General features: G+C 42.0%; 2 protein-coding genes across 2 annotated transcripts; both read left to right on the top strand.

The window, feature by feature from the left end:
- Nucleotides 1-1640: 1640 nt before the first annotated feature.
- On the top strand, nt 1641-2564 carry LOC142608922 (uncharacterized). Its single transcript, XM_075780578.1, has one exon. The coding sequence runs from the start codon at nt 1641-1643 to the stop codon at nt 2562-2564; it is 924 nt and encodes a 307-aa protein (XP_075636693.1).
- A 3034-nt stretch (nt 2565-5598) lies between these two features.
- Nucleotides 5599-6351, top strand: LOC142608921 (uncharacterized). Its single transcript, XM_075780577.1, has 2 exons — nt 5599-5792; nt 5904-6351. The coding sequence occupies exons 1-2, from the start codon at nt 5599-5601 to the stop codon at nt 6349-6351; spliced, it is 642 nt and encodes a 213-aa protein (XP_075636692.1).
- The last annotated feature ends 13437 nt before the right edge of the window (nt 6352-19788 follow it).

The raw sequence follows: 19788 nt of genomic DNA, 5'->3' as shown, positions 1-19788 counted from the left end.
ATGTTATTCCGGCGACAAAGCATTGAATTTACTAGACTTTAAGAATCCTTAAGAAAATTAAAAATTCTTTAAGAGAATATATAGGCCTCCCGGCATTTCACCAAGCAAATCATTACATAAATTGTGTCCACACTCTTTTAAGAAACAACCCACTCAACTTAATTGTTTCCTTCCATCCATTATAATGGCATCAACTTGCATGGGATATGGGATATGGGATGTTATGGGATATGGGATGCTTCCTTCTACATAATTAAAATAAAGGCAAAATACAATGTTGCTCCTAAACGTTAGTATATAAGCGGTTCCTTAAAATTTAGAGTTATCGGTTTAGTCTCTTAGTTGATATGGCCAAACTAAAAAATTGATATCTTATCACTTTGTTTGATATATGTACGGGTGCTACCCTCCTTCAAGTCCACTTACTCAGAGGCCTACGAATGTGATAACACATGTGAAAGCCTAACACTGATCACGTGTGAAAGCTCTCACGGCATGGCCAGCGAGTGTGGAGTCTCGCACAACATCACTTAGGGGATACCGCATCAAGCAGGTTCGACTCAGAACGCACGGCAACACTTAGGGGATGCCACCGCCGAGCAGAGAGCCTACTGGCGGAGCGGGTTCCAACGCTACTGTCATCTTCTCCCACCCATTACCAAACAACCACTTAAGTGAAATGGTATTGGACATTCCTTCCATTGCCTAGGGAATGCCCCTGCCGAGCATAAAGTCTAGTGGTGGAGCTAGTTCCAATGCCACTGCCACCCTCCCCACTTAAAATCAGACATCCACTTAGGAGAAGCAGTATTGGACCCCTCCTTCCACTCACCAGGGGAATGATCATGACCATTCCACTAACTATGGCTATAAATAAGCAAGGAGGATTTGGTTGGGGGGGTTGGCAATTCCTAAGAGAAAGACAAGAGAGGGAGAGGGATCAGTCATTCTGGAAGAAGAGGGAAAGTGATAGTGCAAATCAGGAAAGCTAGGTATTGGATCGGCCGAGCATAGCATCACCCGTTGTAGGAAATCAGAAAGCCCACCATACAAATAGATTGTGAGCCCAAATACATCTTAGGCCCGACAGCCATACTTGGGAGTGCACAATTGGCGCCATCTGTGGGAATCTTCTACGTAGCTGTGGTACTATCTAGGCACGCACGGGGGAATGCCTGGCAGCGGACAGGGAAGCCATGCAGAAAACGGCTCTAGAGGGTCGTCGCAGGGGTCTACATGGCGAGAAAGGAGGCAAAAAAGGTAGGAGGACAGAAGACATGAGGAAACAGAGGAACCTGGGCCCGGAGAAGGGTCGTGCCAAACCCTTCGAACAATGTCTGACGCCTTGGGCCGTAGACGCCTCGGGCCGCAACCGCCTCGACAGGAGGGACCAAGAGCTTAAGTAAAAGGATTGAGAACTCGAGCGCCTGCGTAGGGCGGTGAGGGATTTAGAGTTGCAAGCGCGGGGCAGACGCAAGAGAAGGGACCATAAGGAACGAAGGGAAAGGTCGGTCAGTGTGGGGAATCACCTTACGACAGGATCCTAACAATTCGGGTCCCGTCGACACCGCAAGCGTTCGCGAGAGTATGCGGACCGTGAATCGACTTCCCCGAATAAGGGGTGACCTCGAAATGTGGCCATGGATGCCATGAGTAGGGCATTACGCCAAGCTGCTCGGTCTCCATTCTCAAGAGACATTGAGAGCGCACCAATGCCGAGCAGGTTCACGCGGCCTCCGTTCAACTCATACACTAGAAGGACAGACCCGGTGGAACATGTGAGTCCCTATATTCAAATGATGTCTTTACATGCCTGTAACGATGCCTTGATGTGCAAGGTTTTCCCTTCGAGCCTCGGCCCAACTGCTTTGAGGTGGTTCAACAGATTGAAGAAAAGTTTGGTCCATAGTTTCTCGGAACTGATCCAGGAGTTTAAAGTGTGGTTCATGACTTGTAGCCAGGTTCCGCAGCCCGTAGATGCGTTACTGTCGATGAAAATGGGGGCTGGGGAAACCCTTCGCAAGTACGCCAATCGGTACTGGGAATTGTACAACGAGATCGGTGGGGGCAATGAAAAGATTGCGGCAAGCACCTTTCGGATGGGGTTACTCAAAGAGTCTGGGCTGAGAGAATCATTGACCCTGAGGCCTCCCGAGGATATGAGGCAGTTGATGAGGCGTATCAAGGAGTACAAGTGCTTGGAAGACGATCGGCTACAGACCAAGGGGATGGCCCCGATCATTAATTATCCTCGAAACACTGGTTTCAACCCCAGACACAGGAAGGATTTGAGAATTCAAGAGCCCGGCCCGGCGATCGGGGGAGTCAATGCGGTGTTTAAGGAGACCGTGCACAAGATCATTGAAAGGATTAAAAATGAGCTGTATTTTAAACGGCCGAACAAGATGGCGGGTGACCCATCAAGGAGAAACCAGAACTTGTATTACACCTACCACAGAGATAAATGGCACACCACCGAGCAGTGCAGAGTATTGAGGGATCACTTGGAGCAGTTGGTGAAGGCAGGACATTTGAAAGAATTTCTTACGAAGACCGGGAATTAGAAGACCGGGCAAGAAGGCCAACTGCGTCAAAACCCTCTCCCACCCCCTCTGGGAGTAATAAAAGTCATCAATGCAAGGGGCAATAGAGCATGCACGACGAAGGGGGTATTGGCCGTGGTATCAGCAAAAGGTTATGCAGGCGAGCAATCCTCGGGGAAGAAGCCGAGGTACACTAAACAACCCATAGCGTTTGACGACGACGACTTGGAGGGCACCACTCAACAGCACTACGATGCTTTAGTAGTCATGGCCCGTGTAAGGGGTTTCATAGTAAAGAGAGTAATGATAGACCAGGGGAGTGGCACAGATGTAATATACCCGGACCTGTATAGGGGGCTCAGCCTGAAAAAGGAGGATTTGTCCAAGTATGATACTTCGTTGATGGGATTCGATGGGCACATGGTGACACTAGAAGGGCAGATTTCACTCCCGGTCAACATGGGAGGTAAGGAGGTGATTGTGACATTCATAGTGGTCGCTTCTTTTTTCACTGTATACGGCAATCCTCGGAAGGTCGTGGATTCACGACATGGGAGCTGTACCGTCCACATTGCACGTCAAAGTCAAGTTTCAAATTGAAGATGGGATTGCAGTGATTCGGGGTGATCAGCAGGCAGCCAGACAGTGCGTAGTAGCCGTAACCTACAAACAAATCGAGCAGGAGGAGTCAACGGAGAAGGCTCCCCTATAGCAATTACAGCAACCCCAAGTGAAGGGGACCAATGTCACCGAGGATTCAGTGAAGGTAAAAATCTTGCCGGGAGGCGAAAAGAGTTTCTTGATAGGGGCAAGCTTGAATGATGGAGGTAGGGTGGAGTTACTGCTTTTTCTTATACGAAACATGGATGTGTTCGCCTGGAGCCCATATGAAGTGCCTGGGGTCGACCCCAAATTTATAGTTCACAAGCTGAATGTGAACCCTTTATGCCCTCCTAAGAAGCAGAGACCGAGAAGGTCCGCAAAGGAGCATGCGGAGGCCGTCAGATAGGAGGTTGGGAAGCTCAGAGAGGCAGGGGCCATAAAGGAAACGTTATTCCCAGAGTGGTTGGCAAACACGGTGGTCGTGAAGAATAAGTCCGGTAAGTGGAGGGTTTATGTTGATTTCACTGACCTAAACCGAGCATGCCTAAAGGATCCATTCCCGATGCCAAAAATTGATCAATTAGTGGACGCTACATGCAGGCACCCGAGAATGAGCTTCCTCAATGCCTTCCAGGGTTATCACCAGATTGCCTTAGCCGCCGAGGATCAGACGAAAATGGCATTCATAACACCCGATGCCAACTATCACTACACCGTGATGCCATTCGGATTGAAGAACGCGGGAGCCACTTATCAACGAATGATGACGAGGATGTTTCGGGATAAGATTGGACATACAGTTGAGGTATACATTGACGACATGGTGATAAAAAGCAAGCAAGAGGGGCAGCACATTGACAACCTTAAGGATGTGTTCGAGATACTTCGGCGACACTGGTTGCGCCTCAACGCCGAGAAGTACGCTTTCGGAGTAGGGTCCGGCAAGTTCTTGGGTTATTTGATTGCCAAGCAGGGGATCAAAGTTAACCCCGATCAGATCGAAGCCGTGATGCGTCTCAAACCACCGACCAATCCGAAAGAGGTTCAAAAATTGACCGATATGCTGGCTGCTCTTAACCGATTTATTTCCAAGTTTGCTGATCGGTGCCAACCATTTTATTAGCTTTTGAAGAAGTGGAGGTGGTTTCAATGGGACGTGGAGTGTGACAGAACCTTCCAAGATCTTAAGGACTACCTTGGGCGGGCACCGACGTTGGCAGCCCCAGAACCAGGAGAAGACCTGTATATGTACCTCTCAATATCCCAGCACGCAGCCAACGCCGTGCTATTAAGGGATAGTGGTGTACAACTCCCAGTTTATTACGTCAGCAAGACGTTGGTTGACGCTGAGACCAGGTATTTACCATTGGAGAAACTGGATGACACGCATGCATTCCACCCAAAAATTGCCCCATTACTTTCAGGCTCACACCGTCCATGTCTTGACCGAGTATCCACTTCAGTCATTATTGAGAAGATCTGACTTTACGGGGAGGATAGCTAAGTGGGGGACTCGGCTAGGTTCTTTTGACATCAGATACAGGCCGAGGAACTCGATGAAGGGACAAGTACTTGTGGATTTTATTGCCAAGTTCTCACCAAGAAGTATGGATGTAGTCTGCCTCGCGGAGGTCAGGCCATGGAAAGTATTTGTGGATGGCGCATCCAATGTGGCGGGAGCGAGGGCTGGAATTGTGGTCATCACCCCGGAAGGGCTAAAGCTAAAGCACTTGTTCAGGTTAGGCTTCAGGGCTTCTAACAATGAGGCCGAGTATGAGGCCCTACTAGCCGGACTTAGAGTTGTCACGGATCTGAAAGCCAAAGAGGTGGAAGTTTACTCAGATTCTCTCCTAGTAGTGAATCAGATGCAAGGGAACTTCGAGGCCAAAGATACTCGGATGATTGAATATCTGCGGCTGGTAAAGCAGACCATGGGTAATTTTTCAAAGGTCAAGATTGAACGGGTAGCCTGGGGGCAGAACCGGCACTCCAATTCCTTAGCAACGCTAGCATCATCAATAGTTGACATGGTACCTCGGTTGATCAAGGTGGAGTTAGTGCCGGAACCAAGTATTATCGCCAGGACGCCGGTCACACAGATCACCACAACCGAGAGTTGCTAGATGGACCCTATCATTAAGTTCCTTGCGGAGCACTGAGCCCCGAAAGATGAGAAAGAGGCAGCCAGAGTACGACAGACCGCTGATCGGTACTGGTTGACTGCCGATAGGAAGTTATACCGAAGATCATTCGAAGGGCCGTACTTGCAGTGTCTTCGTCCCAATTAGGCCGAAGAGCTTTTGACTGAGCTACACGAGGGTGTGTGCGGTAGCCACGTGGGGGGCGTTCATTGGCTCACTGAGCAATGACTCAAGGGTTTTGGTGGCTGCGAATGAGGAAAGATGCAACCGAGCATTCCTAGAGATGCGAGCAATGCCAGATACACGTACCGATGATCTACCATCCCGCCGGGAACTTAAACCCAGTAAGCAACCCGTGGCCATTCGCCCGCTGGGGGCTAGACATAGTCGGGCCATTTCCTCGAGCACTAGGCAACCGGAGGTTTGTGCTAGTGGCCGTAGACTACTTTACGAAATGGGCAGAAGCGGAGGCGCTTGCAAACATCCGAGATGTTGATGTCAAAAGGTTCGTATGGAGGAACATTATAAGAAGATTTGGCGTGCCGGAGTCTCTTGTCTCGGACAATGGTCTACAGTTCGACAGCAAGGCGTTCTGAGAGTTCTGCAACAACCTTAGTATCCGGAACTGGTATTCCACGCCAGCATATCCACAGAGCAACGGCCAGGCGGAAGCAACCAATAAGGCCATTGTGAGCAGATTGAAGAAAAGGCTGGAGGGCGCCAAGGGAAGATGGGCCAAGGAGTTGCCGAGCGTCCTATGGGCATACCGAACAACTCCTAGAAGATCCACGAGAGAAACACCATTTTCTCTGACTTACGGGGCAGAGGTTGTCATCCCCGCCGAAGTGAACTTGTGCAGCGCCCGAGTCGCGGGATTCGCTCCGAACGAGAACGAAAAGCTAATGGCAAAGCAACTGAACTTGCTAGAGGAACGCCGAGAAGCGGCCATCATTCGACTAGCAGAGTATCAGCAAAAGCTCGCCCAGAGATACAACAAAAGTGTGAGGAAACGGGAGTTTGCCGCTGGGGATCTGGTACTTCGCAAGGTCGTAGGGAACACATGAGACGTTAATGTAAGGAAACTAGCTCCATCTTGGGAAGGGCCCTACCGGGTAACTGTTATTGCTGGTGCGGGGGCGTACTACTTAGAAGACTTGGAGGAAGAACCCCTTCGCCGGCCATGGAATGTTCACAACTTGAAAAGGTTCTATCCCCGGTTATTTTCCAAAGGTGTAAACTTGATGTAATTTTGCGTTATCAAGTATTTAAGATGACAGAATTTACTCATGTAAGTGCATATGACCCCATTACTTTTAAGTTATTATTGCCGGGCAATAAATATAGAGAGAATCACTAATGTGAAGACGTCTCATTCACACTAAGGACAGAAACCTATCCTCTGTTCGATTCTTATCACTGAGGAGGTGGAAACCTTAAACTACACACCTTCTAAGGACAGAAACCTATCCTTGGTTCGATTCCTATCACCGAACAGGTAGAAACCTTAAACTACACACCTTCTAAGGACAGAAACCTATCCTCGGTTCGATTCCTATCATCGAGTAGGTGGAAAGCTTAAACTACACATCCCCTAAGGACAGAAACCTATCCTCGGTTCGATTCCTATCGCCGAGCAGGTGTAAACCTTAAACTACACATTGTCTAAAGACAGAGACCTATCATCGGTTCAATTCCTATCACCGAGCGGGTGGAAACCTTACGCTATTTTCATCTAAGGGCAGAAACTTGTCCTCGGTTTGATCCTTATCACCGAGCAGGTGTAAGCCTTAAACTATTTTCATCTAAGAGCAGAAACTTGTCCTCAATTTGATCCTTATCACCAAGCAGGTGTAAGCCTCAAACTATTTTCATCTAAGGACAAAAATCCGTCTTTGGTTCGACCCCTTAAACTACGTCTTCCTTGAGACAAAAACTCGCCCTCGACGTTGCCTGCAACACCGAGTTACCAAGAACCTAGGTAAACACATCCTAAGGGCTGAAGGGCTAGTCCTTGCCCCCGAAAAGTGAGAAAGTAAGGTATAATGAGTGGCCTAACCTTAAACGTGTGCAGAATTGGCGGTTATCAAACAAGCGATAGGGAAACACAAGTGATATTTAAACAACATTAATAAAAGTTATCCAAGAGATAATGAAATTGTTCCATCACCACAGCCCAACGATTTAGGTACACCAAACACAAACCAACAAAAAGAAAAAGAACAGAGCTAGTTCTTCGAACGGCAGGGTCAGTTGGTGCGGGGGGAGTAATGGGCTACTTAGTTCCGCTCCCAGCTGTCTGGATCATTGGTGGGGTCTGACCTTGAACAACGTCGGCTCCAGTACGGATATTGCTCGTAACCTCCGGTTCAGCTGTCTCCGCATGAGCGTCAATATCTCGCACAAGATCCCTTATGCTCGGAGTCTCATCATCAGTAGCATCGGCTCGACTCTAAACGGCGGGGAGTGGAGGGGCCGAGTAAAGGATCTGCTTGGGATTCCACAGCAAGGAATCCTCAGCCACTCCCAACGAATGCAGTAAAAGGAATGGGAAATTATAGCAATGGTGTGCCATTGTAGCTGCCTGACGAGCGTCTCGTCGTCGCCTTCTGAAAAATAATGGACATCCTCGGGCAGTAGGAGGCCTTGCACCAAACTCTGAGCTACTTTTCCCCCTTCGCCCTTGTCCCACAAACAAATGCTGGCGCTGGCCGGTAAAGGCTTGTCACCCAACTGAAAAGCGGGTTGCCAACCAACCTCGGATTGGGAAGAAGACGCCACGTTCGTCCCGACCTGAGCCGCTGGCGGAGTGATAACCGGCGTCTCTTGGATCCTAGACCCGCCCCTTGCACGGGGCGACGTCTTCGGTAAGGCATTAGATGGGGCAGGTGTATTCTTCTCGGCGACTCTTTTTCTCTTCCTGGTTTAACCCACAGGAAGAGCCGAATAGGTCCTTTGAGGAAGTGGGGGTTGTGAAACAGGTCCGGCACTAGGTATGAACCGAGCAAGGGTCATCTCCCTATACTTCACCATTTTTCCCATGTTGACGGAGTTAGTGCCCAAAGTACCTGCTGGTTCGGCCGCACTTTCCTCGGCAACTGGGGTAGCGTTTTCAAGCTATTCGACAGCTTCGTGCCTTCTTCGGCTTTGAGACACTCGCTCGGCGGACTCGTCCCTCACTAGAGCAATGTCATCTGCAGTTGTATAACAAGGACCAAGTTCTCAAGCTTCGCCAGTGGTAAGCGCGGGAGGAAGAAATTTTTTGTGCCGGACATCGATGTACGATAGGAGCAGACCATCTACCAAGAGCGCCTGGCTGAAGTTTTGCCAAGTATTGTACACCGGGTTAACGCCGAGGATCAGATAAGACGCCCGAAGTTGCCCGTCGTCGTGCACAAAAATCTCCGACCTCAAAACAAAGTTAAGATCCCGTGAATGTATGACTCGGGAGTCCGACAGAAACCTTCTTGATTCTGCAGCAAATTCGAAAACAGACAGATCAGTTAATGGCTCAAACAATGAAAAGATGCATGGTCATAATAATCAAAGGTTCTCGGTACCGACCAACATTACGTGGCGAAAGCGGGCAGAGCAACTCACCGGCAAGCCAGTTGCCGCGCACCCGAACAAACTCGTTGGCTGAGTTTTCATTAAAGTCAGGCAGGCAAGAGATAAGCCAGACTCGCATATCTCTAGTTTTCAAGTAATAGTCACTTGAAAAATTGCCGCATAGTTTATACATAAAATTGATGTCATGATGATTTAGTTGCAACCCGAACAGCTGATTCAGTCGGCTGACGCAACTAACGACCCTATAAAAATTTAGGGGGAGCTGGTCGGAGCACAGACCATAGAACCCTAGGGTGCCTACTATGAGAAGGTCTACAGGGAATCTAACCCCACCCTCAAGTATTGACATCAGCGGAAAGAACGCCGCTCTCGAATTAGCGGCCCTCTCGAGTTCGATATCGCCCATATTGCAGTACGCAATGTCGACCTCCTCTGGGACACCAAAGGTCTCTCTAAAACTAGCCAAGGTTGCCCCAGGGGTGAGAAGATGAGAATACCCCATTCCTAAAGTATGAAACGAAGAAGAATTGAAAAAATAGAGAGTTAAAGAAAACTTACTTCGGGCTCTAGGGAGTGAAGAACTGAGGATGAGTTTTTTCGCAAAAGAGGAATGCTCGGCAAGGCAGAGATAGGGAGCGTAAGGAACACAAAAAATGAAATGGGAGCCTAGAATGGGCTATTTATAGGACTTTAAGGCATTTAATGAGGCAGAAGCAGGAAAAACCTCCCAAATTCCTTTTGGGTAACCTTCCTACACGCATGGGCACGGTTTACGAACCGTCAGGTTGTTCACCATCTACAGAGTTTTAATTACTGATATGATGACCTGGCGCGACACCGTTTTTGAGAAATCTGCAATGACGATTGCCCTGACCGCGTGCAGGGAATGGACATTCATGGGGAGTTATCATCATGATCTGACCAGGATCCTTGATTCATCACCATAAGCGAAGCATGAATCAAGGGGGGGCTATTGTACGAGCGCCACCCTCCTTCAAGCCCACTTACTCGGAGGCCCACGAATGTGATAACACGTGTGAGAGCCTAACACTGATCACGTGTGAAAGCTTTCACGGCATGGCCGATGAGTGTGGAGTCTCGCATGGCATCACTTAGGGGATACCGCATCCAAGCAGGTTGGACTCAGAATGCACGGCAGCACTTAGGGGATGCCACCGCCGAGCAGAGAGCCTACTGGCGGAGCAGGTTCCAACGTTACTGTCATCTTCTCCCACCCATTACCAAACATCCACTTAAGTGAAATGATATTAGACCTTCCTTCCATTGCCTAGGGAATGCCCTTGCCGAGCATAAAGTCTAGCGGTGGAGCTAGTTCCAATGCCACTGCCACCCTCCCTACTCAAGATTAGACATCCACTTAGGAGAAGCAGTATTGGACCCCTCCTTCCACTCACCAGGGGAATGATCATGACTATTCCACTAACTATGGCTATAAATAAGCAAGGAGGATTCGGTTGGGGGGGTTGGCAATTCTTGAGAGAAAGACGAGAGAGGGAGAGAGGAGAGGGAGAGGGATCAGTCATCCTGGAAGAAGAGGGAAAGTGATAGTGGAAATCAGGAAAGCTGGGTACTGGATCGGCAGAGCATAGCATCACCCGTTGTAGGAAATTAGAAAGCCCACCATACAAATAGATTGTGAGCCCAAATACATCTTAGGCCCGACAGCCATACTTGGGAGCGCACAATATATATTGGACAAAAAACAATCATTTTACGGTTTTTAGAGCCTAAAAGCAATCATAGTTTGTTTAGAACTAGGAAAGCGCACGCTTTAACAGTATTAGGGATTAAAAATGATCATTTTAAATTTTAGAAACTAATATTTTTTTAAGGTTAGAAGTTTAAAGATTAGCAATATATTTTAGCCCTTAAAATAATAATTAAACTATATACTTTTACTAGGATACTTAACATTTTTTTTCAAAGTAGGATATTAACAATTGTGCCCTGCCCTCTATGCTGTGTGATCTGCAGGAAATGGTATGAATTTTGTATTTTAGTTGGATAAGGAGAAACCAAAATGTTGCTGGTGATGCTCTTCCTAAATCTGCTTTAAATGTAATTTCAGTTGGTTCCTATAGCAAAGTTACTTCACTAAAGAAGTCAACGATGCTTTCCTCTTAGAATCGTAGCTTGTATATGATACCCTTTCTATAGATCACACTTTCATTTTCTTCTGCAGAAAAAAAGAGAAGAAGAAAAAGAAATGGCTCTGTGGAAGACATTCACTATGCCACCTTTATTGAAGTGGAATAGATCTCTCCCTAGATATATCCACCTTTTACTGTCACCTTTAATTTAATTTTTCCTTTGCTTTTCTGTTTTTAACAGAACTATAAGTTATTTTGTACTTCTCTAAGCTCTAGACTTTATTCAAGGGCTAGTACTTCATCACTTTTATTAATGGGTCACACTATTCAATGTTGATGACATTTGGGCCAGGGTGATTAGAAGAACTGAACTACAATCAGTGTTTCGGGCTGAGCAAATACGTAAACTATCACTTTCTGTTGCCCACTTGCCCCTGTGAGGTTGGGACCCCTAACGTACATGTCCTTGGAAAAGGGTACCATTTGGCCTTCTATCCCTTTTTTTTTCCACCTCAAGATTCAATGCGAGGGACTCATTACTCACTAGTCCCTAGTCCCTGGTCACACTAGTCCGATTGCCTCTCTTTTGCGGTGTCTTTTGGACCACATTGCTAAGTTACAAAAAATAGTTTCAGAGAAAGGGCAAGGGCAAAAGCATTGACTGAATGGTGGATGTAATAGAAGTACCGAAAAGTGTAGCTAGTAAAAGCCAACTTTAGTAGACATAGAGCTCCTCATCCCAGCTAAAAAGCATGTCCCTCAAAATTATGAAGAAAATGACATTCTCCTCATTAAGACATGTATAAACTGTGACAAATAAGTTTATCTAACTTTCTTAAAAGAGTATTGTATTTTAAAAAATAAAATACTCCTATGCAAACCATGAAGATTTGTACAAGTGAGAAAAAATCTTTTTATATATAATAACTAATAATCAAAATGTGGACTTTTTGTTGATTACACTTCGTTGTGCCACGTGGCTGTACAAATTATTTCCTCAATTTCAATTTAAAAGACCGAAAAGTTGTCTTTTATTTAAACTATTATGTAACCCCGTGCATATGCATAGATACAATTATTTGATGGTTCAAATTATATAAATATTTTGTTTAGATGAGGTTCAAATTATACATAGTATTTAATTGGTTTTAGTCTATTATGTTTTTGTACCCAATAATTCACTTGTCACACAAATTAAAAACTTAGACAGATACATGGCGGAAAATTAAATTCCAATTGAAATCCTATTTAAAATCTATTTGGATTTGGACTCTTCAATTTTTACACTCAATAATTTACTTTGTACAATTTTAAAAATTAAATAAGACACATGGCGCAAAATTGAAGATCCAAATTAAATCTAATTGAATTTTTTCTAAGCTTTGGCTATATATATAGACTAGTGTATAATCTCATGCATATGCACGGATACATTTAAAAACAATCACAATTACACACACACACACACACACACACACACACACACACACACATATATATAATTTAGAATCTAATTAGATTTAGACTCTTTTGTTTTTGCATTCAATAATTTACTTGTCGCAAAAATTACAAAATTAGATGGAATATATGTGCAAAATTGAACTCCAATTAAAATTGAAATTAGAATCTAATTGAATTTAGACTCTTTAAATTTTGCACCTAATAATTCACTTGGCATACAGATTTAAAAATTAGATGAGACACATGGCGCAAAATTTGATTCCAATTTAGAATTTAATTGGATTTTCTCTTAACTTTGGCTATTAATATATATATATATATGACTTATAAAGTTGAATTCTTTTTAGTTATACAAAAAAAGTTCATAAATATAAAATCATTCAAAAATTATATTTTTTGGTTTACTTATATTGGACTTATCGCTTTTTACACTATATTAACTCATTTGACACAATAATTAAAAAACTTAGATTAGATGAGACACATAGCACAAAATTAAACTCTAATTGAAATCCAATTTTTACATTGAATTAACTCACTTGGCACACAAATTTAAAAACTTAGATTAGATGAGACACATGGCGTAAAATTAGATTCTAATTTAATTCCAATTTAAAATCTAATTGGATTTTCTCTTTGCTGCACCTATTATTATAATATAGATTAGTCGTTAACCTATGTGATGCATGGAATATTAGTTACACCAATTTTCTCGTTACATTGCTATTATATATATGGTTTTGAAAACCACCATTGGATATTGCATATACAATATCAATTTGCAATTATTGTTTGCGAAATTTATTAAATACAACACAAAATAAACTGGAAAATTGGTCAAATAGTATCTCCTAAATTGAAAGGGTAGGTGTATAATGAATCGTTCAGCACAATTACAATTTGTTGCGTTCAATATCTTCATATACAAAATATCTAAATAAAAATAGTATAAAAAATATGCTCATTAGTTAAGTAAAAAAAAACAAAAAACAAAAATCTAAACAATTTAATTTGTATGAAAAACTAATAAAAGCAAAATTCAATTTTGATTCTAATTAAATTTTCTCTAAACTTTAATCTAAACAAGCCCTTATGTAATATACCTTGACTATGTAATATATATATATATATATATATATATATATATTACATAGTCAAGGTATATTACATAAAGGCTCGTTTAGATTGAGAGGGGAAGGGGGGGGGGAGTGAAGGGGAGTAGAGTAGAGTTAGTTTAAAATAGACTAATTTTGGGTCGAATCTACTTTGCTCCCCCTCCTTCCCCTCAATTCAAATAGATCATAAATGACATATAAATTTGAATTGTTTTTAATTATATGATTAGGTTTTTTATGATTTATTTATATTGGACTCTTCATTTTCTATACTGTACGTTTTTAAACCTCTTAAAACAACCAGATTAACCTAGTTATTTAGCCAAGTTATTAACTTTGGTAAATTATGCAAATCTAGGTTAACACAAATATATCATATCGTGCAAAGCAACGGAAATATAAAGAACACAATGATATGATGACCCAGGAAAACCAAACCGATACAAAACCTGGGGAGGATTTAACCTAGCTATCCTCAAGGTAAAACTGAATCCACTATGAAAGAATCAAAGTTTGTACAATAGCGACTTAGACCACTAACATCCTATTGCTACCCACCAGTAGAAAACTTATTGACACAATCACGTGTAAGCTCCGAGACCACGGACTCCTTCTATCTTGGATTCTCCAGCAAGTAAAAGCACTCTCGCTTGTATATCTTTAAGCTCTTATGGCAGCAACTGAATGATCATCAAGCTCTTGAAGAAATCTCTTTCTTGATAATCCTAAGCTTGTGTGAAGGCGAGTACCTCTCAGATCTCACAAGAGATTCACACAAACAACAATATAAGCAACCTAAAAAACGTGGCTAGGGTTTGCCTTTTATACCTAGGGCAAAACATAAAACCCTACACGTTATATGGGCTTAGGGCTGAGTTGGAAATTCTGCAGAAAAAACAATCTGCACGACTTTCGATCGGTCGAGTCTAATTCTCGATCGATCGAGCCAGGTAGATTTGCACAGTAACTTTCCAGCAACTCGATTCCAACTTTACATTAAAGACACACACTTTGAGCAATCTAAACACGACTTAAACATTTTGATCATGGTTTGCCAACAATATAAATTAGAGTTCTAATACATTTAAACCTAAAGGTCTTAGAACCTAACATATACTAAATTAACTCATTTAGCACAAAAATTAAAAAAATTTAGATTAGATGGGACACGTGGCACAAAATTAAACTCTAATTAAAATTCAATTTTTACATTGAATTAACTCAATAGGAACAAAAATTTAAAATTTAGATTAATTGAGACACGTGGCACAAAATTAGACTCTAATTCAATTCCAATTTGAAATCTAATTGGATTTTCTCTCAGCTTTACCTATTATTATATATATAGATTAACTGAACCTTTTCAATACAATTACAGTTGGTGGCTTGATTCGGTTTATTTAAAAAACTGAACCGTAATCTATACTACTATTTAAGGGGCTTTTCCTGTTTGGACTGGATTTTTTTTAATTCTAAAATACCTCTACATCCCTATGTTTAAGTAGAAACAAAACTAAAGACAATCCGATAAAAATACAACCCAAACTCCCACTAAAACATTACCTAAAATATAGGGTCACTCTTCTGTTTCAAATTTCTTTATCCACTTATAAATTAGATTCTCAAAATAAAAATTGTTAGGACATATGTGGAACATGTTAAGAACATATGTCATTTAGAATTGACTTATCCTTTGATAAAACACACTTTCTTGTAAGAGCATTCTCATCAACAATTCTAAAAAATTTAGCATTTACCATTTCAAAACCCAATTTTATAACATATAACACACCACTTTATAATACAACCTATATCAAAACTTCTATTTTTTTTTACCATTTCATTTAAATATTGTTTCTTTATTATTTTTCAATAATTTTTTATTTTTTCTCTCTCCTCTGTCTCTGTCTCTCCTGTCTTTCTCTTTCTCACAGCACCGCCAATGCCACACTACCAACAATCACCACAAAACCCACCACCCAACCACCCACCAAAACCCCACCACCCATACCACAACTGCCACTAACAAAAAAAAAATCACAGCAGAAAGAAACCTTCACATCCACATCCACCCACCACCACCACATCCACTCACCACCACCAACCATAGCAGGAAAAAAATAAAAAAAAAAAACCTCCATCGGTGAGGGGATCGAGACCTACAGCCTACAAATTGGAACCCAAGGCGTGAGAGAGAGATAATCATAGATCTGAACTGGTGAGGGCGAATCGGAGGCAGCAGTGACTTGGCGATGTTGCGGCCAAAGAGTAGAGAGATCGAGTGACAGAAAGTAGAGAGATCGACGACGAGCAGAGACCGGCGATGTGCAGAAACAGGTGACGAGCAGAAATTGGCGACAAGCACGACAGACCATGAACCACGGAGAGAGAAGAGAGAATAGAGAACAGAGATGAAAGAAGTGAGAGAGAGGAAAGAGAATGAGAAATCAGAAAGTGCCGTTAGGGAATAAAAAAACTATTTTTTATTTTACAATACAACTACAGTGCCCTCTCAAAAATGAGATTGCACTGTAGCAAGATTGTAAATTTTATAACATATACCAGTTTTGATGGAGATGGTTTTTTGGGGTTTAGATGCTAAAAAATATCATTTATAGCATATGAGAGGCTTGATGAGAATGCTCTAATTGGGTAGATCTAGGATGTGTTTAATACTTTAAGGAACAAGAGTTCAAGTCCAAGTATTGAAAACATGCAAATTTGTTCAAGAATCAAGTGAAAAAGTGTTGTTCATTAAAACTTGACAGATGTATCTATCGATATTTAAAATGTGAAGCTCGACAGATAGCTTGACAGTTGTATCTATCAAAAATTACAAAAATATGTTTTTTAAATATGTTTTTCACGCATATCCAAGCTATGTGTTTATGTTTTCTTTTCTCACAATCGTAGACATATATAAGGATTATTTTTAGGGTCATCATAAAGTTGTTGCACTTGTTGTTGCAAGCATATTGTGACCAGAGACAATTTGCCCTAGTTCATCTTTCTCTTGGAGAAACTACCACGTTTGTACGCCGTAGGGTTTTGTAACCAATGAGCTTCTTGATCTTCATCGTGTGGATAAACTGAAGAACTTTTTAGCCAACATTCTTCTTAAGTTGGTGTGTTAGTCACGTACTGGGAACTATGCATTGATTGGTTAGTCACGTACTTTGACCTGTGCATTGAAAGGAGATATTATTACTACATTACAAGTCCAATTGTGTATTGGGGTAAGGGTTCAACTGTATGTTGGTATAAGGTACTGGGATTCCCTTACTTATAACCGCTTGTTTTGATAATAGTGAATTCTCGGGAGTGGTGACCTTAAATTCACCCAGTGGGGTTTTGTCTCGAAGGTTTTCCCTATTCGTAAACAAATCACCATGTTAAATTTATTTTTCGCTGCATTTAGTTATTTGGTGATTTGTTTGTACTACCACGTGTATTGCAAGTTAATTAACTTAATTAATTCACTTAGCTAATTAATTGGTTAATTTACCCAAGGGGTCAATACATTCTTGGCCTATCAAAAATTATATATATAAAATAAAAAAAAACACAAATTTTTTTTTCTACGAACACTAAAAAGAAAAAAAAAAGAAAGCTTCATCGCATGATTGAAAGATACAAGGGTTATTTTACTCAACAACTCTGCCATTACCATTTAAGGGTTATTTTATTCAACAACTTTGTCATTGCCATTACGGGTTCATTTTATTCAACAAATTTTCCACTGCCATTAAACAGTTCTAAGCAGTCACGTTACTCAAGATTGAATTTTCATTTTATTTTTGCAATTTTTTTAGTCATAGTCAATTAGTATTTTAGATGTTGACACAGTTTTTTCAAATTAGCAAGTATGATTGAAGTTATACCCTTGGTTGCAGCTAATGTTAAGTTTTCCTGATCCATAGCAAGGTCATGATGACCTCAAACAAAGTTGCTCCAAGTTTAAATCAAAAAGGGTAGAACCGAAAAAAGATCACCTTGCCAATGGCAGCAGTAGTGTTTCCAGCAGCATCTAAAGCATCTGTTCTTTCATGAATCTCATGGCTCATACCAGCCATTTCTGCAACTCCACCAGCATTGTCACTTATGGGGCCATAAGCATCAATTGCAAGACCAGTGGCAATAGTGCTGAGCATTCCCAAAGCAGACACAGAAATTCCATGTATAGCAGCTAAGCTAAAGCTCACATAAATGGCAATGGCAAATATGGGAATGATGACAGATTTGTATCCAAAGCCAATCCAAAGATTACATTTGTTGCAGCACCAATCCTACAAGAATTTGCTACATCCTTCACTAGACTGCAAATATCATAATTATAAGTTGATGGGTACTATAAATAGAAATATACTCAAACGCATGTTTTCTATGAGACATTGTTACACAATGCACAATGAAAAATTCCTCAAATTGAAATTTCTTTAGGATTGTTGATGCCCTCTTTGGGAGTCATAAATCAAAGGTACATGTCACAAAGTGATGAATGACATACAAGAGATGCATAGATGACATGTTAGTGATGGAAAAAGCCCATAAGGCAAAGGAGATCTAGTATGACTTGTTTGTGGCTCAAATAGATGTCTATGAAAGTTCACTTAGTGTGTAAAACACAAGTGAATGTTTAGACCCCCAATTTCAAATATAACCAACACAAGCTTACACTCAAACAATATATGTGTAGAATGATAAGTACAAGCAAAAACCCAAACAAATAAACGACTCTACACCACAATAAATCACAACATAGTAGCAATTAAAAGGTATGAGTAAGGGTTAGAGAGATGCAAATATAAAGATAACACGGGCACATATTATCGAAGAGGAAATCGAAGAACTCGGCGAAAAACCTCTCCGCCGCCCTCCAAGGCTAATCTACGCAATGCACCTAAGCCCTCCTAGCTTCTTGCTCCAACAAGGTTAAGTCTAACCGTGTCTTCTTTAGCTTTTGAATCCCGCAATAAGCTCATTGCATCAACCAAGTAAATTGGTCGTCTTTGAACTATTTCCCAAGCACCAAAATACCTCCTCATTGTTATGAATATGGTGAGATAAGAATTTGGCTAATGAACCTCTCAAGAGTATGTCAATGGAGAGGGTGAAAGTAGTGGAATTTGGAGAATCAAAAGTCTAAGATTGTGGATGAGTCAATCTTGGTTTTCTTTAGGGTTTTTCTCTTAAAATTCTCTCTGGAAGCTCTCTACATTTTGTGGGTATAAGGGTATTTATAGTAGGGTACGTGAGGAATGTGAAAAGTCATTTTTCTGCAAAACAGGGCATTCTAGTGACTCACTCGCTAGTGGGATGAGTCGCGAGTTAACTGTCAGGCCAGACTGTCTATTTTTGTCCTGTAGTGCTCCAACTGTCGTGACCCTTCAGTTTCCTGCATACTTCACATATGTGGCATTTTGGCGAGTAGTCGCGAGTCACTCAAGAGATCCAATCGCAAGAATCCTCTGAATGCTCACACACTTGAATTCTTCACTCTTCTCACACACAACCCTTACATTATTCCCACCTACATTCAGGGTATCTAATTGCTGAAATACAAGCAAATTTGACACGGAATAAAGCCAACACATGGTTGAATAAATTCAACCTTATAGTCTAGAAGCCCAAAGAGAGGCAGACTCATGCATGAGTGGGAGATTGTTGGGAATATTCTTGTGAGTGAAGTCCCACGTTAAATAAAAAAAGATAAAAAAGAATAGTTAAAATAACATATTTTGACTCAAACTCATAGGCTTAAGCCTTTTGGGTTAAGTGATGTTCCTATATGTTATATTAACTAATCGATATGCTTCTGGATTCATTACTTCCTTACTTTTTGGTCTTGTGCCATTGCTTGTGGAATTGTTCTCGTTGCATTTGCTCTTGCGTTCCATCTTCAGCATGCTTTTCTAATGCAGCTTTTGGCATTGCCTTTGTCCTTGGTTCCTGGCAACCATCTCAGCTACTTTCTCTTCAAAAATGGGATTTATGCCTCTTATATCACTGTTTGCAATGGGAGCTACATTCGTCCCTGCTACAAATTCTAGTGCCTTGATACTTGCAGGTCACTAGAGCGTCAGTGAATAACTTGCATACAGTAACCAGTTTCCCGGTGAGCATTCACACCCTTCAGTCATTCATTTCATGTGGAGCACTTGTCTTTCATGCTTTAGCTGAGGGGCTTGCACAAGGAGTGGCTGCACCAAAAGCTCCTGGACTCGGTAGGTACATGGTTCTTCTTGTA

This window comes from Castanea sativa, chromosome 9 (genome assembly GCF_040712315.1).
Source record: "Castanea sativa cultivar Marrone di Chiusa Pesio chromosome 9, ASM4071231v1".
Classification (NCBI taxonomy): domain Eukaryota; kingdom Viridiplantae; phylum Streptophyta; class Magnoliopsida; order Fagales; family Fagaceae; genus Castanea; species Castanea sativa.
This window is presented reverse-complemented; position numbering and strand designations above follow the sequence as displayed.